At 34.2% G+C, this 23,324-nt stretch overlaps 3 protein-coding genes and 1 pseudogene across 4 annotated transcripts; 1 reads left to right on the top strand and 3 right to left on the bottom strand.

The window, feature by feature from the left end:
• Positions 1–428: 428 nt before the first annotated feature.
• On the bottom strand, positions 429–5,345 carry LOC145581204 (SUPPRESSOR-OF-WHITE-APRICOT/SURP RNA-binding domain containing protein 1-like). Its single transcript, XM_081638257.1, has 4 exons — positions 5,233–5,345; positions 2,810–3,818; positions 1,643–1,926; positions 429–1,353 (listed from the first exon to the last, which is right to left on the bottom strand). The coding sequence occupies exons 2-4, from the start codon at positions 3,772–3,774 to the stop codon at positions 644–646; spliced, it is 1,959 nt and encodes a 652-aa protein (XP_081494383.1). The 5' UTR covers positions 3,775–3,818; positions 5,233–5,345; the 3' UTR covers positions 429–643.
• Positions 5,346–10,646: 5,301 nt separating this feature from the next.
• On the top strand, positions 10,647–11,342 carry LOC145567460 (CASP-like protein 5A2). The gene is made up of 4 exons (XM_081626742.1): positions 10,647–10,789; positions 10,882–11,011; positions 11,096–11,189; positions 11,281–11,342. Exons 1-4 carry the CDS (start codon positions 10,647–10,649, stop codon positions 11,340–11,342), a joined length of 429 nt encoding a protein of 142 aa, XP_081482868.1.
• A 2,051-nt stretch (positions 11,343–13,393) lies between these two features.
• On the bottom strand, positions 13,394–16,426 carry LOC145594597 (ubiquinol oxidase 2, mitochondrial-like). Its single transcript, XM_081650921.1, has 4 exons — positions 15,875–16,426; positions 15,366–15,494; positions 13,942–14,430; positions 13,394–13,713 (listed from the first exon to the last, which is right to left on the bottom strand). The coding sequence occupies exons 1-4, from the start codon at positions 16,280–16,282 to the stop codon at positions 13,654–13,656; spliced, it is 1,086 nt and encodes a 361-aa protein (XP_081507047.1). The 5' UTR covers positions 16,283–16,426; the 3' UTR covers positions 13,394–13,653.
• Positions 16,427–19,107: 2,681 nt separating this feature from the next.
• Positions 19,108–22,798, bottom strand: LOC145581196 (urea-proton symporter DUR3-like; annotated as a pseudogene). Its single transcript, XR_014099606.1, has 9 exons — positions 22,625–22,798; positions 22,102–22,209; positions 21,901–21,996; positions 21,648–21,730; positions 21,333–21,553; positions 20,900–21,162; positions 20,528–20,766; positions 19,748–20,428; positions 19,108–19,453 (listed from the first exon to the last, which is right to left on the bottom strand). The product of XR_014099606.1 is annotated as an urea-proton symporter DUR3-like (transcript).
• Positions 22,799–23,324: the final 526 nt, after the last annotated feature.

Below are 23,324 nucleotides of genomic sequence, written 5' to 3'. Positions count from 1 at the left end.
TCAACCCGAAATGACCCGACTCGACCTGACAATTTTTTGACCCAAACTGACCCGACCCAAACTTGACCCGACCCGAACTCGACCCGAACTGTTGACCCGATACCCGACCCGACCCGATTATCAGTCGACCCGAAATCAACCCGAAACCCGAAATGACCCGACTCGACCCGAACTTGACCCGACAATCTTTTGACCCGAACTTGACCCGACCCGAAATGACCCGACCCATACCCGACCCGAATGACCCATTTGCCAGGTCTAGTTCAGTTAATAATCGGGTTTGAGTCGGTATTTCGGGTCAGGTCAACTTTTGACAGCTCTAGTATTTGATTGATTATTTAGATGTACAACTTAATGACGTATTTTTGGGTCAAGCGAAGAGAATGATGCAGCTATCTCTCCTTCATTGTAGTACTCTGAATTCTTAATTGACACATTAATAAAGATTTTTATCATGAAAATAATACAGTAACTCGGGGCATCGTCCGGGCCTAACACTAGTTTGAAATTAATTGTATTCAAATACTACGTTAAGGCTTTACAAAACTCAAACCAAGAATAAACATTAAGTCATACAAGAGAGTTAAGCTTTTTGTATCTGGTACTTAAGCTCACAAAGCAAAAAAATTTCTACTATGCTTTACTACCGTGTTCCTGTTCTTGTACTCATTGACACATGGTAATTAGAGCTTCTCTGTTTGCGATAACTAGTATACACATCATCATATTGGCTTGCTTCATTTGGATTTGCAGTGGCTCCAAGACCTAATCTTCCAGAGCTAAATGAACCCGGTTCTGTCTCTCTTTCTGCATCTAATTGCAGATTTGGTGGTGGAGGGATGCAAGCTCCTCCCTTGCGGACTGGAGAATCTCTTTGATAGTCATCATCATATCTTGCTTCAGACCCGCTCATTGGTCCTTCAGAAGGGTTGACCTCTCCAATCTCCTTAAAATATTTAGACACTCTCTCCAAGATATCAGATTCTGGAATATCAGATGATGGTATGACAGTTGGGATTTCAAGAGGGCTCATCGGAGAATAAGGTACACCACTTCCAACCTGCTGTTTTTTTACCATTCCAGGTATAAGACCGGGAGGGAACAAAGGGTATGGCGGTACCTTTTCGCCAACATTATTAGCAGATGGCTGTGGTGCAAGTGGGGAAGGAAGTTGATTTACAGGTGGAACTGCCGAAGGTAAAGGAACAGATCCTGGAAAACCACCAGGTGTGACAGTGTGTGGAAGAAATGGCTGACCTCCGAAGCCATGTCTATCAGGATGCTCTTGGTTTAGTATGCTGTGTTTGTCCTGCTGCCACTGAAGGTTACTGATTGCTGTTTGGTGAGGAATCCCTGCATCGAGGTCCATAAAAATATATGATCAATTCAAAAGTTAAAGAAAATGTGAAACCACTATGAAAGTCCACAAGTAAGATGCATCTTATTGTTTGAAGATATCATTTTCGAAACATACTGACACAATTTTATCCAGCGAAATTTTCAAAGAATAGCAGGAATATTAGTTTAAAAAAACAAAAAAAAAAAAAAAAAAAACAACCCCCACCAATATGTTTAAAAATTTATTAACTCAAATGTCAAAAGGATAAAATATTAGACGGTGAATTTTAAGGTGATGGCCTACCCCCAGAACTTGAAGGATCGGCTGATGAACCATGCAGCTCTTTGGGAGGCCCAAAAAATGAACTGGGAGGTGGTCCTCCAGTCATCTCTCCCTCGAGCACATGGATAGTTTCTTGATCATAAACTTCTTTTGAAGCCCAAAATTGCAATATTTTTTGCAACCGTGACTGGTTTTCTTCCTTATTTTGTGGGTGATGGTAAATTCTTGCCAGCATGGAGCCCAGAACGGGTTTGAATGCAAGGGCCTCATTATCAAGTTCGTTAGGATTGGCGCGTCGCTGGAAGCTGTGAAATTCAAGTAACCATAGTATTAAAAAATGGTGCATAAAGCAAAATAGTGCAATTCCACTAATGAAGAAAAACCATGTAAACAAGGATATGCTAACGTCAACATCATGATTAACCACATACAGTGGACTGAACCACTTTGATTTAATCTATTATTTACCAAAGCCAAAGAATAGTATATCTTTGAGCTCCATTGAAAATGGAAAGTACCACAACAGTGTATGCCAATTATTTAATAGTTTAACAATGACATTTACATAAACACGTAGGGGAAAATATATCTAAAATGATTCCAGAACACCAGTAAATCATCCATTATATATTTACATGGTGGGGAAAATAAATGCAACTATCCAGCCATTATTTTCTAAAATGGGTGCTGTAAAAGAGTAATAATAAAAATAAAAATAAATTTTTACTCTCAACGTTGCTTACGAAGTATTTAGTTTTCACAATAAATTTCTCTTAAATATTTTGGGTAAATTTTTTAGAATTAAGTATGGAAGTCTTTGTCAGACAAAATTTGTAAATGGAGGAAGACAGTTTTTATAACATTATGGTGCATGGAAATATTTGTAAGAGAAAGGGAGGATGAAAAGAGATGCAGAATAGCTATCAATGCAATATGTTACTGTAGCAACCGGTAAATGGCTTAAAAATGCCAAGGGCAAAGCATTGTTTTGAGAAGATAAAGCAAAACAAAAGAAAAAGATTAGAGTTATGCCGCCTCCATATGGTTATAACCAACAACAAAATCCACAGGAGCAAGAACATAGAAAAATAATTTGAAAACAAAGCAAAATCAGCAAGACAATTTTAATTTAGATTTAACATTTAGAATTTAATAATTATAGCAAACTCAATTATAGCCTTCAAATACCTGTCAAAGAGAATATCATTTGCAAGGTAAATAATGTGCAATAGCTTCTCAGAATCTTCTAAAGTGAAGACCCTATCTCTCAACGCTTCAGCTAGAGCAGGAGCAAAAGGAGATCTCTGCATAAACCACGCTTTAGCACCTTTAATCGACTCCTTGGTACCAGTGAGGTTGACAAGCACATTGTTCAACTCCATTGCAATATCAGAAGGAAGTGGACCTGAAAGACCTCTAAATGACTTGGGAGGTTGGTCATAATCCATTCGACCATCACCCATGTAAGACTGAGAATAGGGCTGTTGCTGATCATAATGAGAGAAAGGCGGTTGGTGCATCTGAGGTAGGCCCATCATTTGACCAGAGGCTGCAGTAGGATTCATAGAAGGTGGATGAATCCCAGGCATAGAAGGGGGAAAAGGGGCACCAAAAGGACCAGGAGATCGAGTAAACAAAAACAGCTTATAGCGATAGTATCCATGACCCTCACCGCCAAACAAGAAACTATACTCTGGGTTTTTATGTTCTTTCTCACAAACCATCGCTTCGAATCCTGGGCCATTTTTGGCAACATACTCAACTAGCTTGTCAATACGCTTTCGCATTTCAGGATCTTGAGGAGGAGGAGCTGGGGGTGGGGCAGAGTCATATGGTCCTCCAGGAAAAGGAGATGGTGCCATGTGAGGAGGCATATGAGGAGGAAAAGGTGGTGGAGGTTGTTGTTGCTGCTGAAGATGAAGAAGATGAGAGTGAGGAGGATGAGGATGGATTTGTTGAGGATGTTGCTGATGTTGGTAAGGAAATTGTTGGACAGATGGAGGAGGTAGAAAAGGAGGACCGTGAACTGAAGGGGGAAACTGTTGATGCTGTGGAGGAAATCCATACTGTTGTCCTGGCAAATTAGCAGCTTGTTGCTGCTGCTGTTGCTGAGCAAATGCCATAGCAGCATAATCATGCGGTGAACGATCCATCAATATTTAAATGATTTTTTATAAGACAATCTCCTGTATACTAACTGCAGTGCAGAAGATTTTCCCCATTAATATTACATTACTTGCTGGCAAATAGAGATAAAACCAAAAAAAAACAAAACACACACACACACAACACACACAAATATAATCCCTTCTATCAAAACAGTTGGCAACATTTGAATACTCGTTTGTCCTTTAATAATTGATCGCTTAATAGTATAGATAATTATACATTGTTAACAGTCTTGTTAAAAGCATCTGTTATAAATTATAAGTACTTTTTATATGTAATTTTTTTTTCATCATTTTCACAATGCATAAACCAATAGCTATAAATGCAGCAAAAAGACTTTTAATCTTTTATTATTCACATTTCACCTTATGAAAACACAAATTCCTATTTAATCTAAGTCATAGAAATCACTTTATTCAGTGTTTTAGTGTGATTGTGGACAAAAAGAACTTCACATCCAAAATCATAAAAGAGGGACCTTTTGTTATAAAAGAAGAAATCATAATATAATACAATCTCCTCTTCCCCTGCTCAACCAAAAAATGAAATAAATGCAGCAGCATTAGTAGCATTAGTCTCCAATTAAAAAATGACCATCCTTAAACAGCAAATCTTGTAAACTCCCCCAAACCAAAATTAACAATCATAATTTTCTAACCACGCATGTCTGTCAGCAAGATACGACATCTTGACCTTAACCCACACACAATCTACTACAGAAGTAAAGAGAACTTAGAAATTAAGTTTGACTAATATTGTTTGGGAGCGAGCTTTATTGAGATACATGATATCAAAGAAAGGAAGAAAGATATCATGTCAACATATGTTCAAGCAAGAAAAGGCAACCCTTTAACCCAAACTAAAAAGCCGGTCATGTCACATAATAGCAATTCTCCAATAGTTACTCAAATTACATGATGCCAACATATGCAAACCTTTTCATCAGGCTCGAATTCACTAACACTACCCTAGAAAACTACCTAAATCTAACCTGAAATCATGAACATTCCCCTCAAAAACTATCTGAAATTAAACACTACCCTAAATAACAATCTAAAATTAACCCGAAATCATGAATACCACCCTTAAAAACTATCTAAAATTAAGCTGAATCAATGAGCACTACCCTAAAAAACTACCTAACATTAACCTGAAGTCAACTACCCTAAAAACTATCAAATATTAACCTGAAATCATGAACACTACATTCGAAAACCATCTAAAATTTCATGGTTTCGTCCTGACATTGAAATTAGAAGGTTATACTAACCAAAGTCTGCAACACATTGGCAACCAAAGTTGAATCGACTATCGAATTAGGGTCCAATAATTACGTTAAATCTTCAAGTAATTATAATCAATCAAAATACTAAATTAATTTAGCAATTAACAATAGATGGAGAAATTGATAATCGATGTTTTAAAATGTAAGAACATCTTACCTTAACTTAAAAGCTGCTTCAATGGAGGAGAGAAAGCTCACAGAGAGAGAGAGAGTGCAGCTACGCAGCGCAACCGCAAACGTGAATGAGTTCTGAGGGGGGGAATTACTCCCCTTTTTTTGTGTGTGTGTGTTACTGTGTTATTTTAGGTAGAGCGGGCTGACCCGACCCAAATCCGAACAACCCGTATTTGACCCGATTTAACCAAAATTTTCATATATTGTAATAATATTAAGTTTTAATTTTGTATGTCTTTCTTTGGTCATGACCTTCATCTTTCAATGACCCTGTGACGATCCAATTTTTACACTTGTAATATTGGGGAGCAGAATAACCACAGGTTCTTACACATGCAGCATTCATCAGGGTTGTGAGATTTTGAGTAGAGAGTTGGTTGTCTGCAGTTTATTTCTTTTGCAAGTTTGAATTTATTCTAATTCGATTTTATTCGACACTATTTCTTTTGGTTTGAATTTATTTGAACACTGGATTTAATCACTTACTACTTTTGTTGGGTTTTAATAAGGGCCTTAATGGTTCCAACTTGTAACACTTACTTCGATTTAATCCTTTGGTTTTGAGGTTTATTTATAACTGTTTTAGTTTTCCGCTGTTAATTTCTGAGATAGCCTTAACGTTTGAACACGTGGCGGTAGCACGCCATTAATTCTCTTGAAATTGTTCAGGTTATATTCAGGTTTCTCACAGGTTTTTAAGAGAGAATTATTGGGGTGTTACATTATTTGTTTTTAATTATAACTAGTTTTTGGTTCGGGCAATGCCCCGCATCATGAGAGATTGTAATATACACCTGAGTATATTGTATACCCATGAGTATTTGTTCTCATTTTAATGATTGTTTTTCATTTTATTGATAGGAAGATCATCGACTAGTTCATTAATAAAATTCACCCGGGTAATTTATGACCAACAATGAAATTTACTGTTTTTTTTTTTAAAGAAGTCCTAAAGGAATTAAATGAACAAAATTTAATAAGTAAATAACCTGAGTGTACGGTCTTGGCTCTCCTAATATTAAAACGAAAATAACAAAACTAATGAAACCATCTTAATCAAAAGCATAAAATGGGTTTTATAATAAAGCCCAAAAACACGAAGTAGACCAATTTGTCTATGGTGCACCCTTGTGCATCTTAGATAGGTGTAACAACGCAGCCCAGAAGCCCAATTTCACACAACCCAATTAAAAAAAGCCCTAAAACTAAAAAACACGAAAACTGCAATTCACCCACCCACACCCAATACACGCACTCACACCCAATACACCCACCCTCACCCAATAAATGTAACGTCACCTCCAAACTCAAAACTCTTTTTCTTCTATATGATTTTCTCTCTCCTCTTTTTCACTTTCTCTCTCCTCTATTTCATTTTCTCTCATTAAAAAACTGCAAAAACATCAATGGAGATTAGAGAAGAGATGCAAAATCAAAAGGATCCTCCCTACAAAAAAAAGGCAATTTTATGTAAATTTCACTTAATTTTGTTTGAATTTATACTATTATCACTTTATTTTGTTTGAATATTATTTGATACTCTCTATTATTTGAAATTTTTTATTGGAATTGTCAAAACAAATTAGTGAAATCAAACGGATACCTTATGTACATATTCTGAAATGCATATGTTCATATTTTGAATTCTTATGTTCATATTTTGAATCCTTTTGTAAACTTTCTGAAAATGCTTATATTCACTTTCTAAATCCATATGTTCATATTTTTTATGAATATGTTCACATTCTGAAATGCTTAATTATGTTCATACGCATTCAAAAATGAACCAATGCATATGTTCATATTTTTAATACTTATGTTTCATAATCATATTGTTTTTTTATTTCTTCAATTTTTTATGTTCATAATCTAATGCCTTATATTCATAATAATATTTTATAAATTCATAATGTAAATATTCATAGTAAATATTTGTTGTTCATAAATTAAGTCTGTTTATGCATATGTTCTCTTTCTTAAATGCATATGTTCATATTTTTTACGCATATGTTCACCTTTTAAATGGTTATATTCACTTTAAGGAAACCAATGCTTACGTTCATATTTTGAATTATTATGTTTACTTTCTGAAATGCATATGTTCATATGTTTTATGCCGATGTTCACTTTCTTAAAAGATAATGTTCACATTTAAGGGAACCTATGCATATGTTCATATTTTGCATGATTATGTTCATTTATAAAAAAAATGCAGAAAATCAGATGAATTCATACACAGATGAAATTGATCGAAGCTAAAAAAGTTCATATGAATTCAAAAAAAAAATCAGATAAACAACCAATTCCATATTGTAAGGAACAGATTCAATCGTTAAATCGAAAAAACAAGAAAAATAGAAAGAAAAAATAGAGGAAAAAGGAATTAAAGAAGGAAGGAGAAAAAACAGAGTATAATTTGTGAATTCAAAGATTCATGTAAACCTTAATCAATTGAAATTAAAGCACCAAATTGAAATTCACACAAAAATTCATACTTAATAACTACTTTCATGTTGTAAGAAACAAATTCAATCAAAAAAGTGTAAAAAATGGGGAAAATAATAAAAAATAATAATAATAATAAAAAAAAAAACAGAGGAAAAAGAAAATAAATAAACGACGAAGGAGAAAAATAGAGAAGAAAGCTAATGTTCACTTTCTCAAAAGCTTATATTCATATTGTGTTGTTGTTACACCTATTTCTAGGTTCATGAGTGTGCACCTAAGAATATGCGGAAGTAGACAAAGTAAGGCGGCAGCCGCCTATTGTTTCTTACGCCCAATCTGGGATTGGGCCACTCGATCGGGCCAAAATATTTTTGTAGCGGTCAGCTGTCTCTTAGACTATTCTTTTGATCTTGTAAGCTTGGGTCTTTAAACGAGTTAACTCTTCTCCGAATTAAGCCCTTAATCACAATGCTAATTACTCTAGCTCAATATTAGGCTTTTAAAATTTGGTCATAAAAATACAATCCAAACTCTAATATTTTGTAGTACTCTAAACACCTCAGCAATAATTGTAGGAAGATTTCCCTAAAAATTGTTGAATTGTAAATTAATTCCCGATTTGCGTTGGTTTAAAAACTTATTCCCACAATATTGTCCACGTAGGTTTGGTAGATTTTTTTTTTTTTTTTTTTTTTTTTTTTTGCAAAGAACCGCTAACGGTGATAGCGGTTCTATACTTATAAAACCACTAATGTCGTTAGCGGTTCCTGTATTAGGCTCTTGTATAAGAAAACTTCACAAGTTAAAACTTAATATAAGAACCGCTAACAACGTTAGCGGTTTTATAACAAGTATAGAACCGCTATCACCGTTAGCGGTTCTTTGTAAAAAAAAAACACCAAACCTTTTTCCAATCCTACGTGGACAATATTATGGGAATAAGTTTTTAAACAGACGCAAATAGGGAATTAATTTACAATTCAACAATTTTTATGGAAATTGTTCAATAATTGTAAATATGCACATTCCAATAAAATAATACCAAATCTAAAAAAGAAAACACTAAAATAACGCATATATGGAGTAGTAAAATTTAATTATTTTAACCTCGGGACGGGATTAAAATATAAATGAAATGATTTTATCAAAGATTAATTAGCACTTTAACTTATTTCACTATTCTTAATTAGGTAATTTCACTATTTAGAAAAGCAATTTTAGTTTTTAATAATAAAAGTATCATGGACAAAATACAACTATAATATATATTTATTAACACAAATGAACCCGCGCGACTATATATATTTATTCATATCTGATTCATGTCATGTTGTCATGTGTTACAAATATATACGAAGTATAAATATAATTTATTAAAAGAGTTTAAATTTTTTTTTTTTAATAAAAAAAAGCATTTTGAAGGGAAAAATTTTCACAAAATTATGCCAAATGTGCTATCCAGTGATTACTTTGGTTTACCCTAGATATAGATAGATAGATATATAATATATTGATAATTTGATATATCATTTGAATGCTATTGATAGGATGAACAAATGAGGTAAAAAAGAATATAATCTATATTTGGTAAGAGTTGGTTTCATTTTTTCTTTAACTGACACTTTGATAAAAAAACGACTTCATACTCTATATCTTCTACCCAAACCCTCAAGCATTCGCATATGAACCAAATTTACTTACTTATATTCTGCCTCCTAATAAGCTTCTGTCATGTTTCACTTTTGTTTTCATTCCGACGCCTGAGGTATAAGAGGAATTGTGTTAGAGGTTTACCCGAATAAAACACACACAATTCAAAAGTAGTTTAGTTACTACGTACTGCTCCTGCTCGTCCTCAAGCATCTCGCTTAGATGGTGGTGAAGCGGTCGAATTGTGTTAGAGGTTTACCCAAATACAGCACCAGGCCAGCAATTGCGAATCTGCGTATTTATTACAGGTAACATATCTAAACCCTTTATTATAATTGCTCTATTTCGAATCACATGGAATGTCTTGCCTTAATTTCGTGTCCAATTACTTGTTTGGTTTGGTTATATGTTCCTTATGTTATGCTCTAGGATGGAATAATTTGTGTAATGTGTTTAATTATCTTCTGTTTTTTCGTTTCAACTCTAGTTTTAGCTTCTATGTTTGGTATCTTTGGGCAATCTTCATCAATTTTCTGATGTTAAGGATTTCCGCAATTCCGCCTATTATTAATGTATTCCTATTTTGTGTTAAAACATTGTTCAATTACTTGTGTTTTGTTAATTCTTGGTCCACAATGCAAGGTTTAATTTGGAATTAACTGATGCTATTGCTTGCAATTTAACACTACCTGATCGATCGAGTTGCTGTACTCAAATGCTATTTTTAAAATAATCTACATAACAATATATATCTGCTTAATTAACTATTTTAAAAATTGCTTAACCAGTTTCAGATCAAATTAACTCACTAAGTTACAATAGCAACACACAAATACTTCCTCCTTAGTACATAACAATATATATCTGCTAAGTTTGGTGTGACTAGTTCAGTAACTTTACTCTTTTTTATTGAATTTTTGAAAAAAAAAAATAATAAAATGTACGTAAACAGTATCCTAGAAAAAAAAGCTTTTATACGCCTCCATATGGTAAGCTAATTCTAGGGAAGCCTTTATCACGTGCCGGAATAATTATAAGACGAACTTGAGTTTTGCCAAGCACATAATATCTATAGTATGTGACAAGATATTAGCTTAGTCTTATAAGTTCATTCGTATAAGATAAGATAAGTAAGCTTTACCATGTACGCAAATTGATAGACGTTAATTTGGGTTGGATTTTGGTAATAATTATTGTGTTATCATACATAACTCGGGTTATTTTAGGGTTGAATCGGACTGAGTCGAATGGATCTATTTTGATACCTTTACGTGGATGATCGAATAAATTGTTGGTCAAATGGAGGTTGAAGCTGATATAGATAACTTGGCTGTGCCTGGAATCGGGCGTTTTGCATTGCGTGTTGTACAAACATTGCTTTCTATTGGGCTGATCGTATGTTTATCCAGAACCTACGAGATGACTGTAGTCTCTGCTCTCCGGTACGGTACATTTCTTTTCCTTACAAATTAAACTCCTCGTTTCATTCTTACATACAATTATACCTAATACGAGGTATTATACATTACTTCAGACTTGTAGTAGCAGCTGCCGGCTTACAGCTCATACAGAGCTTTTCAATGGCGACCACAGACTTATACTTTATTTTGACAAACCAGGGTTATAATCGTCAATTCGCGAGAGCATTTGCTGTTGTTGATGGGGTAAGTTAGGCGGCATTGTTAGTAATTATTTATATTATGTTGTAAATTGATATCTAATCAAACTAACTATTTACCATTTTGCAGTGTGCCACTTTTCTACTGTTCTTGGTAGCGGTTGGGTCATATACCATTCTACATTTCTTTGGCGATAACTTGAAAAGTTGCAAATTGAAGCCATGTACTCAGTTCCATATTTCTGTAATAATCACTTTCATTACTTGGTTTGCGTCTGCATCTTCTTTTTATTTTTATTTTTATTTTTATTATAGGTTGTTATCTCATCTCCAACTCCAACAGTAGTTCCAATACAGTAGTTGGTAGTTGGTGTTAAGATTACTTAGTCAAACTAACTGTTAGTGGAGTCTTAGAGTCCTACTTAGGTTAATTAGATTCTGAGAATAATTATTAGAGAGTTTGTTTTGGAGTAAGTTGTTAATGAGTTTCTTCATATTTTTATGCTAGCTAGTTGTTTGAAGGCTCTATATAAAGAGCACGTTGATGCACTATTTTAATATATGCAATCTATACACGTTCATGTACTATTTTGATGTATGCTATCTATACACATTTAATTTACTCAACGCGCCATTTAACTTTATAATTTTAGCTACTGTACTTTTTTTTTTTTTTTTTCCGTTATGCATGACTATTAATATGAATTTCTATTTTAAAAATTATGAGAATCTTATATGCCTAATTTCTATTGATATGAAGTACTACGATTGTTTTTCCTCAAAATTAAAGGAAAAAAAGGTTGAATTTTCAATATGTATTTTATGGTTTTTGCTAGTCAATCTTGATTTTTTCTTAATTATGTCGAATACTATTACAGCTAAAGAATCACAAGTTTGGTATTTGGTTTATATGTGAAATCAAAACACCTTAGTCCAAAATATATGGGTAAACACAAATCTTTACCAAAAAAAAAAAAACAAAAATCATAAAGAAAAGTATAAGATTTATTCCCAATCAAAATTCATGGATCACAAGGATCCACAAACCAAAGGATTGTTAAAATTTTATTGAATATAATTCTTAATTCAAATCCCAACCTCTAATCTCTAAACTCTCATTCTCTTACCAAATGTCTTCTTGTCAAGATAAGTCCATTCTCACACAATTGAGTTGATTGATTAGTGTGCCTTATTAGCTTAGTAAGTTAAAAAAATGTGTGTATGTGCATGTTCAATAAAAACAATTTTTACTCCGTAATTCTAAAAATTAAATTGAGTTGAACAACAAAAAAAATAGTTGTAGAGTTTGAAAATGATATGTTAAAACGGTCATGATGAGTAGAGTCTAGATTACACCCACCACTAAAAGAAAATACACTTTATAAGTTTGGAATTTAGCCTAAAGCTAAAGGTGTGCACAACTTTTTATTTTCTTCAATGTGAATACTCATCCCAATAACAATCAAATTTATCAAGTCAAATCCAAGTGTCTTTTGCCTCTTCTATAAGAGTTCCATTAGATAATCACTTTTAAAGTCAAGCCCAAGATTGCCAGTTGTGAACTTGTGAATTTGTGATTACCTAAGAACAGACGTAAGGTAACAAGAAAAATAAATACACCTAGTAAGCTATTACAATGCATGTATTTGCATCTACAAAGCTGAGATCAAATCAATTAACCTAAGCGAAGCAAAGCCAACATCAGTAGAGTTTGACACTCTCATGTCATAATTTAAGGGTATCATGAACTTGTTCATAAGCTCATAACGACATAACTCGTAATCAATAATAAAATAATTGATCATTACAATTACATAAACGTGACAGTATTGCATATTGTAGAACCAAACCTCTAGCCAAAATTGGAGAATCGATTACTCCCTCTAGGGAAGCAATTAAGCAAATTAATCAATCATTTCAACGCTTATTTGCTTCCACTGATAGTATATTTCATGCCTCTTTCCCAAATTAGGCCATTATTTACTTGATCAACTTTCATATCTTCACAACCCTCACGGATTTTCACTAAGGGTGCAGCCCGTGCAGCCGTGCTAGACACAATATTGGTGGTGTATTCCAGAGCTACACACTGCCTACACCTTGAACAGAAGGATGTACTCAGTCTGCATTGTTCCTGATGAGTTGCGCTGCTGATCTTTTAGATTGTCTGATTAGCTTGTTCTGTTGCTGATGATATCAGTGATATGAAGCTTTTCTTGGTAAATAATATTATATAATAAAATTGTAAGATTATGTAAGGGTTCCATTTCCTAAATACGCGGTTAAGAAACACTATATGTACACCAAAAAACAAAGCTGCAAAGAATAATAAGGCATACCAGAGACTAATTTCCCTGGATTTCTGCAGCATTCAGTCACCTGGCATGTAAATGATGTAGGAAGGAAAACATTGTAAGAAACTTAATGATATGATAAGAGTAATAATAGCATTCAATTAAATTTTGTGAGTAGAGTTAATGAAAAAACTCCCAAGGTAGTACAAAGTATTTACATGACAATAGTATGTAATACGCTTATATGCTTATAGCTCGCGATAGCTTAGCAAGCTAAACAATCGCTAGCTAAGTAAATCTTCAGAGAACATATTAGTATTAGTAGTAGCCTTTCAAATCTGAATCCTGAATCTTGATTTTTATTAGCTGTTGATAGCTAGATAAATCTCTCTTCTCAATGATAACCAACAGGAGCAGGAGCTTCCTTCAGTTCGCGACCTTGATAGTGAATGTCCTGCATTAACATCAACCAAAACAGCCAATTTGTTCAGTTCAAACTCAGAAAATATACACCAGCAATCCAGCATACCAAAATCAGGAATACAAGACATCGTTTATTGAAAAATGAATATATCCTCCAATTTGTTGACAAATTATACAAGTACTGATGAAAACAAAACCAAAAGGGTTAAGGGGCAGGGGCGGCTTAAGGCCATAATGAACATATTGTAAACTGACTTACCGATGCAAAGTGATTAACATCGCGGTGGTGAGCTTCATCTGCCCTAACCACCATGACAACATCCCTAAGAGTAGAGTCAGCAGGCAACCTCCAGTAGTCAATAGCGATTGCAGGAGCAGGCACATTCTCGATGTTTCCATTGTCAATCTCCTTAAGAAATTCAGTGTATGAGTGGATGGCTTCTTCCTCGAGGTAACCCACAATACGATGGGCAAGCTTAGGAGACACAATGTAGGCGAGGAAGTAAGCATTGAAGAAAACACCCTGGACAGTAAACACCAGTGCACGTTCATACCACCGAGGTTTTACCACCTCCATGAAGGTCATGAGGTGCATACGCTCATTCTCGGCCTCTTCTAGGAGAGCCTTGATCCACCCACCACTTTGCTCAAATCGTCGGAGGGATTTGCAGTGGAGAAGCATTCCTCCAACCATGCCTGGCACTGCTGCCACTGTTTCCAGCATCATTGCATGACATCCATACCTCCTCTGCATCATGCCATATGATGAATTAGATTAGAAAATGATATGATGCTATAGAGTTAGTTACACATGACTATTCAAGTTTCTTCAGTTTGGATCATTCTAGGTAAAGTCTATTTTGTATGATATGCTATAAAAGTTTGGTGTATGAGTCATTAACAAAAGCCATGACCACCTAGCTAAAGTCTATTAAACATCACAAAAACTGTTAAGAACAACAAGTCGATCCAATGAAACCAAGGCAAAAGTAGTAACAAAAATTGATAGGGAGTTTATTTTACATCTGTCGCATCTAAAATTGTACATACAATCGTGTAGTGTTAGTCCGTTAGATACTTAATAGTATGTGAGAAAAAATAAAAAAAAAATGTTACATCTTACATTACAAATTTACAATGTACAAAAGAAAGTCAACAATACAAGTTAAGTATACTAGCATGTAGTATCACCATATCATGATTAATTTGGTTATACTGATAAAATTTTTGACTTGGATCAAAATAACTATTCAAATTGGTCTCATTAGGGGGAAAAATCACTATTAAACGTGGGCCAGATCCACTACCTTTGACCTAACCCCACCACTATCAAACCTAAAGAGACATTAACCAATCAAATTATATGCCATTAACAAGGAAAGGAACCTTCTTTGTCTCCACCCCAAGACCCTACGGATAAAACTTGTCCAAGTTGACATGTATCACATAATTTTTTGTGATAATTAAACGACCTAAATTATACGAAGTAGATAAATTAATGATAACCAAATCAATCAACCAACCAAAATAATACATATTCACGAAACAATAACATCCAACCCATTCATTTCAGATCTATAAACATACGCTAGAAAAATCAGTAGTACTTTATTACGAAGTATACGAATTAAGTATTTAACAAGGCAAAATAGGGAAAAATATCATCCAAAGAAAGAAATATACCTGAAAGAAGATATCAGTAGGCAAACGAAGAGACTTAACAGTATAATAAGCGAATTTGTCCAATAATGTTTTAGGCACATGATGTTTCCCTAAATCAATCGATAAATCTGCCTTGTACGTTTCCCATGGCTACACCAAACAATAAAAATCAAATTAATAACAAAATAATAATTCATCAATATACACAATATTGTTCATGTACTAACGTATTCATGTTCGTATTTGCATCAATTGCATATCCGTGATGATTTTCTTACCTCGAATAATATTATTTTTGCAACAACTTTCGATTCTCGAATCATATTAAGTATGTCACGAGTTTCTATCTTAAAATCAGTATTTGCATCAATTGCATATCCGTGATGATTTTCTTACCTCGAATAATATTATTTTTGCAACAACTTTCGATTCTCGAATCATATTAAGTATGTCACAAGTTTCTATCCTAAAATCATACTTATTATATACGAGTATTAAAATGAAAAACCCTAAAAAAAAAATTGGCATACCATGAAACAAGACCACTTCCATTCATTACCATCTTCCTTCATGATCTTCTTAGGTTGAACACCCCAATAACTAACAACCGCCTTCTCATCATTCCCACCATTTTCACCGGCCGAATCGGTCACCTTCTTTTCTTTTTCCTCAGAGGAATTATCATGCAACGTCGCCGTACTCATATTCCTCACCGGTAACCGGGTAAACCCTGCTACCATTCCAGGCACGTGACCAGATGAACCTCCATTCACGTGATGACCACCTACCCCATTCAGCAGCTTAAACGCCGTCGTTTCGTTGTACCGGAGTCCGGCAACGGCAGCGGCGGAGGTAGTGGTGGAGGAGAAGTAGCGTGGGACCATCATGCCCATCACCATTGATCGTGCGGCTCTAGTTGCAGCACGTGACATCATCATCTTGATCGGAAACAATAACAGCCGTCAGATTAAGAAAATATACGCCAAAAATGTGGGAGAAGAATTAACTGGAATTTTAATTTGATTTATTTTATTTAGAAAAAGAAAGTAGTTTCTTGCTTTTCAAGACAATTTGTATGACGGCTTTAAAAGAGGAGTTGGATGATTATATACCAGCAAAATAAGTCGGTGTTAGAGTGCTGACGTGGACCCCCATTTTTTAGGGACATTTTTTTATTTTTTTCAATTTATGTTGGGTGTAACAAATTGAAGTCAAGATGGCGTCTAGACAGTTCAATTATGGGTGGAATGTGGGCCCTTTTCTTGAGCGCCAAGAATACGTGAGGAAGAGAACATCCAAAAACACCTGATTATTTTTTTTTAATTATTTTTTTTTTATAAAGCTGGGAAGGGGAAGGACCCTATTAGGCTGTTCTCCCAACCCAGATTAGCAAATTAGGCACTTTGAAAGTGTGGGGGAAAGGGTAAGAGAATCCCCCACCCAAGAAGGCCTCTAATAGACTAATTGGGATTGAACTCTCAATCTCAAAGTTAGAAGTTAATTGCAATACTCTGTTTAAAAAGAAAATTTGAAACTTCATAAGTATTTTGTATCACTAGTGTATAAAAACAACTCCAATGGCAAGCTAATTGTTAAATTAGCTTGTTATACCACATAAGCTTTTAAGCAAACTCAATTAACTTGGCTAATCAAATTTGCTCGGGAATTGAATTTGCCAGAATACAATGCTCATTGCAATAATTAAGCTATTTTCATCTATTTTCATCATTGCTTAAAAGCCTATGTGGTATGGTAAGCTAATTTTCTTGCCATTGGAGTTGATCTTATGTACCTTGAAAGACTTCGCAAATGTAAAGTGAGTCGAACTTTTAAGAATAAAACATTCTTTGTATATTTCTAAGATTTTAATATATATATATATATATTCGATTTAATTTTAGTTTACGAGAAAAAATAACTGTATGTACGGGATATATAATGACTCAACTCATTACAATTACTTTATATAAAATGCCTTCAATAATGAACTGTGCAAGTTAATAAAAACACACTAGCCCAAGCCTATAACCTAAAAAAGTAAGAACATTACAAACTATTATAAATACCAAGTCACATAGTATATTAGTATGACTCTCTCTCACTTTCACTGTTTCTTCTATTTCTCTTACTCTCTGATGCTCTTATTAACTGAGATGCTTAGGGTTGGCCCATGATCATCATTTTGGTTCCACCCCGGAACAATAACCCTACATGTATCATGTATGCGATACATCATACATGTGTTAATTTTGAAAATCAATTACTCCGACACTCCGCACTTCAGATGTATGGCATAATACAACAATAATTCCAAGTTTTGAAAAAATTGACATAATCAAAATAGTGTGCATATCTTGTCAACTAAAAGGTCAAAATTAAAACTAAATGTTTAATTGCTTTTAACAATTAACAATTCAACATAATTCACATAAGAATAACTTTTTTGTATCAACTCTCTAACCAAAATGTGAAGTTGCAAATTGCAAAACAATTAACATGGCAAAATGGAGACATTGGAGAGTATATATTAGTTTTAATTTTATCCATGTGTTTATAAAGCTAAATCGATCTTTTCTTTATTTCCAACTATAATAAATCAACTTAATTTATTGAAAGCCATTTTTGTTTTCTTATGAACTTAAAAAATAGGAGCAAAATAATTTAAATACTCCAACTTGATATTCAAACTCACGTTAGTAGTGAGTTAGTGACGTACGTAAGCCGTGACCTCATTATTATATTCTCAATTCTTCCATTTGAATGTTTGATCATACGTTCAGCGTTAATCAGCATTAATAATCTTTCACTTGTTTTTGTATACTTCTTCCTAATTTAACAAACCCAACTAGAATATCCTACGTTCTCCCGTTGATATTCCTTTTTACTTTTCGTTTTAATGTACTTCTTCCGTTTTCTTTTAGATGCAACACGTCCTTTAGCGCGGTAATTAAAAAAGGTGGGGTTTAAATGATATAATAAACTTTAAAATAAGATGAGTGATTGTTAGAAGTGTAATTTAGTGGGCCATGTGTTTTAAATAAGGGATATAGTATAGTTTTTCCCTAAAATAACTTTCCTTTTATAGTGTGTTGTAAGTATTGTGACATTTCCTTTTTAGGGAAGTGTTGCAAGTAAAAGAAAACGGAGGAAGTATATATTTATTGATCTCACTAATATATTGCTATAATTTTTGGAAAACTTTCACTCTCTTTCTTACTCAGCTCCCTCAATTACATAACTTATGTTATAACAATATTCAATAAATAAGAAGATTAATAGAAAATGGTGAAGAAACTTTAGTACACCATCAAATTACTTAGAATTTTATTTATGATGGAGTAATAATTATTTCATCAAAATATATACTCTTTTTGTTTCAGTATAAACGTAACAGTTTGACTGATATATGTGCCAATACACAACTTTAACTATTGATAATTGCAATTACATTAAATATTAGTAATAAGTATAAATAGTTTATACAAAGAAAGTATATAAAGATTTATTCGTTTTTATGTACCGATAGTAAATATAGTTAAAGTTGATATGCATGGTGCAAAAGTTAAACCGTTGCGATTAATTCAGAATGGACATCAGTACATCATAAATGTAAGAAAAATTACATTGACCTTCCACAGGAGGGGTTAACAATTTTCTAGTATATACAAGTTATATTTCAATTCATTGGTAAAATTTTATCCCAATGATTTTGTGTGTATATTATTTTATTAATACATTACAATATACCGAGTATGATCTGATCTAATAGACGTGCATTGATTCATTAGACAAATATCCAATAACTATAGAATGTTTGTCAAGCTAAATGATGTACTTGTTGCACTTGATCATCTAACAAATCTTTCTTCTTTGTCTTCTCTTTCTCAAGCAAGTAAAGGCGCTCTGCTTCAGGGATTGCTAGTATGATCGTGTTCATCTTCGAGTTCAACTCCTCTATCCTTTCGATTAGCCTATCGTTCGTGAACATGCCCGTCAATACACTTTGAATTGTTTTCCAGCTCTCTAACACAGGCATTGCTATTATAACTGCTGATCCTATAGTTCCCCAGGCTATTGCGACGACTACCCAAACTGTGAAGTATTTCAGACTAAACACCCCCGCATTAAGTTGCAAAAAATAAAAAATCTTAGTAAAGTTACGAAAGATTTTTGGTGTAAACGTTACACTATTAAGGTAACACCCTTTACAGTCACATCTAATTTTTTTTTGTTACGTCGATTAATTGGGTGAAAGTTTAACATCATGTTACAATGTTAGCATAACAACTTATAGTCCACATATTTCACTACGCACTAATCAATACCTGTTATAAAACTCGTGATCTTATCATCAAAATTTAATTTCAAAATCAAAAATTTGAATTAAAACCTTGTAGATTAACGAAAATTTAAGAGCAAGAATAGTTCATATACCTGCAGGGAGGCTAAGAGCAGGCCAAAGGATGACAATCACAACAGTAAAAACAAGACCCCATTTCACAATCCATGCCTTAGCCTTCTTGAGTTTCTCCTCCTCAAACTCGTCAGAAGAAATCTCGGTCTTATCTTTCTCAACCATGCTAATCTTCTTAGTGGTATCCCAGTCATAATTCTGAGGCCACAAGAAGCTACAAACAGCATGAATTGCTCCACCACTAAGAATTGACACAAGGTTCCCTGCAAGCATAGGCGCGTTTCTTCCTGTTGTATCAAGATTCACCATTCCATACTCGATCTTTGTTACAGTCACCCAAGTAATGACACCCAAAATACAACCAATGGTTACTCCTAGGATGGCTCCTATGGAGTTGGCCTTCCTCCACATGAGAGAAAACGCGATGGGCATAACTGCTGATCCAACGAAAACTCCCATGGCCAAGTACATCCAACCTAGTGAAACCCCTGCTTTGTTAAGTATCACTGCTAGTACTCCCATGAAACACCCAAATGCTAGGATTATTATTCTTGAAACTTTGAGGATTTGCTTTCCTGTCGCGCTTGGGTTTATGTAAGTTCTGTAGATGTCATATGTGCATAGTGATGAGACTGCTATCAACTCGGCTGATCCTGCTGATGTTACAGCCCTAACCAACAAATAAATGGCTTCCTGTTAGAATTTAGTATTGTAGACTTAACTGAAGTTATCATAATATACAAAACTCGGCTTCCTGTTAGCTACTTACATAAAGAGCATAGTGAGGATCAAAACAGACCCTGATGTGCCCATCAAAGCAACAGCGGTAGCAGGAGGAACAAGGCCATGGATAGCTTCACTCGCATTAATAGGCAAATCCAGAGCAAGAGCCCCAATCCCTAACGACGTGGCTAAAGAAAATGGCACTGCAAACCACACCAAACCACCCAACAAATAACCCTTATGTGTTGATGAAGGCCTTGCTGCTATTGCACTAACCCAATATCCCTGTAACATTATAATATTCGAGCAGTAAACTGATTTAACTCGTTCACATATATGATCATGTGTAGTTTTTCATAGTTTTATCAAATGTATAGGACCAATATATAATGAATAAAACCTGTATGCTAGTACTTACATTGTCAACAAAGACGGTCCCAAAGTTTCCCACAATGTTAATAATCCCAAAGATAAGTCCACCTGAGCTCAACATAGTGAGGTAAGAACCTTTATAATTTCCATCCACTGGACCACAAGATTGACCATCATGTGAAATAGGCTCCATACATAGTCTTGATCTGCTCGAAACTTCTTTCAGTCTCTCATATATTACAGCAGGACTACCAAGTTCTTTACTTGCTGTGTAAACTAGAAACACGAAAATTACCAGCACCACATGCACTGCAATTTACAACAAAAAAAAACAAAAATTAATATATTGGTAAACCAATGTCACTGATGTAACGGTATGTGACAAACTGACAAATTAATTTTATGGCACCATTTCTGTGTATGTACATGATTCAATAATTTACTATAAAACGCGATAAAATTTCTTGAAAGTGGTGTACCGATCACTGAATGTATATAGCTTGCAAGGAACGTGGCTTTTAGTCCTCCAGCGAGTGTGTAGATAACAACTCCAAGGGGTATCAGGAAACTAGCAGCATACAGATTTACTCCTGTAAGTGCATTAACAACAGCAGAACCTCCTAGAAGTAGCATTGCAGTGACTATAATGTTTGTGAGGAAACAGAAGATTAAAAACACGACGTGAGCAGCTGTTCCCCATCTGTGAAATCATAGACAAAACAATACAGAAAAACAATTAGATTAACACAGCTTCATTATACTTTTTGAATGAGTACATGTAACATATTACGAACCTAGCCTTGACAATTTCACAGACTGTATGAGCATGAGGAGCTTTTCTCTTGATTTCTATTGCAATTATCCCAAACAAAATCACCTGCAAATAATTCCGTTACAAAAATCATTAAATTAATCCATCTTAGATAGTCTGGAAGAATTCAAACACAGAAATGATGCCATAGGACATTGGAGGTGTGACTACTAATATCGGACAGAGGGAGTAGTTATTTCTAAAACTCGAGCCAAGAAAAAGAAAGATAAACATGCCTGGATAGTAGCACCACTGGCATACCAGGAAGGACCACTGATACCATACTGCCAGGCAACATTTGAACTTTGCAAGATAGTGGCAGCCCATGTCCACTGCAAATATTATGAAATTACATGATTTAAATGCTGTTATATTAAAATCAAAATTAATTAGCAAATTATTTCTGAAAGAGTAAGATATGCAAATGAAAAACATACCTGTGAGACAATCACACTAGCAATGAGCCCAGTTTTTACTGATCTACCAGCAGTGTTGAACCATTCTGATGTCTGACGAGAACCAACATATCGTTTCTCCAGCCACACCTACATATAAACACGAACACATGTGGAATCGAGGGTGGTTGGCATGAGTTAAGATTATATGTTCTGTTATGTATCCTACACAAAGTACTCGAATAGTCGTGTTACATACCCATTTTGTGTCACAACTCTATATTATTTAGGCACATCACCAAACTAGCATAAGTTATTTAATATCATTGGTGGCTTTGAATGATATGTTACACTTACAAATAGCGGAACACAAGATAAGACGTATATTGGGACATTATTGAGACATAGCACACGTACGAAACTATTAATGAAGATATTAGCTAAGGGGATAAATTCTAGCTTGGTGAAACTAACCCGAGAGGTGCCTAGTCCAGTAAGGTCCTTTTTTCGTACCACAGAAAACGAGGTTGAGACAGCCAGTTAAAAATAAGTTCGGGTGACTTACCAGAAAAGATGTAAAGACAGCAAAGAAAGCACCAAAACCCAAAATAACAGAGTAGCCAACACCTTGATTTAACACTGGCTTTCCACCAAAGAAGCTAGTTTGCCTTACACAACTACCTTCTGAGTTTAGGTAATATTTCCCTGCAAACCCAAATGGAGGACACTTTGTTTCCATTGATACCTTGACTAGTTATACTACACTATGTTTTCTTGATTAGTGATTGTATATATTTAGATGGATGGTTGGAAAAATATTAAATAATTCCAAATAAAGTGGAATATATTAATATTCTACGTATGTTTAGAGGTGTTATATAATTATTATAAAATAAACAGGATTGGATGTTTTAGTTCATTTAAATTTACGGGATTAAATGAGAGTTCTTCCACATTGAATGATTGGAGGAGAAAGTCAACAAATTTTTTGGGGGATCTTTTGGTTGCATCAATGAGAAAGGAATCTTCTATGATTGCATGATTGGGAAGTCACAAATCACAATCAAGATACTTTTAGTCAAACTTAGAAAAATCAATATTGGAGTACTTGTTTTTTTCTTCAATGTGTAGCCAAGATTCTTTCTGATACTCTCTCATTAACACTTTTAATATGAAGTACTCTTTACCTCTTTTCATGCCTTTTTTAATTAATAGTTGTAATTTGATGTAATTAATTATCATTTTGAGGACTCGATGTGATCAAT

Source organism: Chenopodium album, chromosome 2, assembly GCF_948465745.1.
Source record: "Chenopodium album chromosome 2, dcCheAlbu1.1, whole genome shotgun sequence".
Taxonomy (NCBI): Eukaryota; Viridiplantae; Streptophyta; class Magnoliopsida; order Caryophyllales; family Amaranthaceae; genus Chenopodium; species Chenopodium album.
This window is presented reverse-complemented; position numbering and strand designations above follow the sequence as displayed.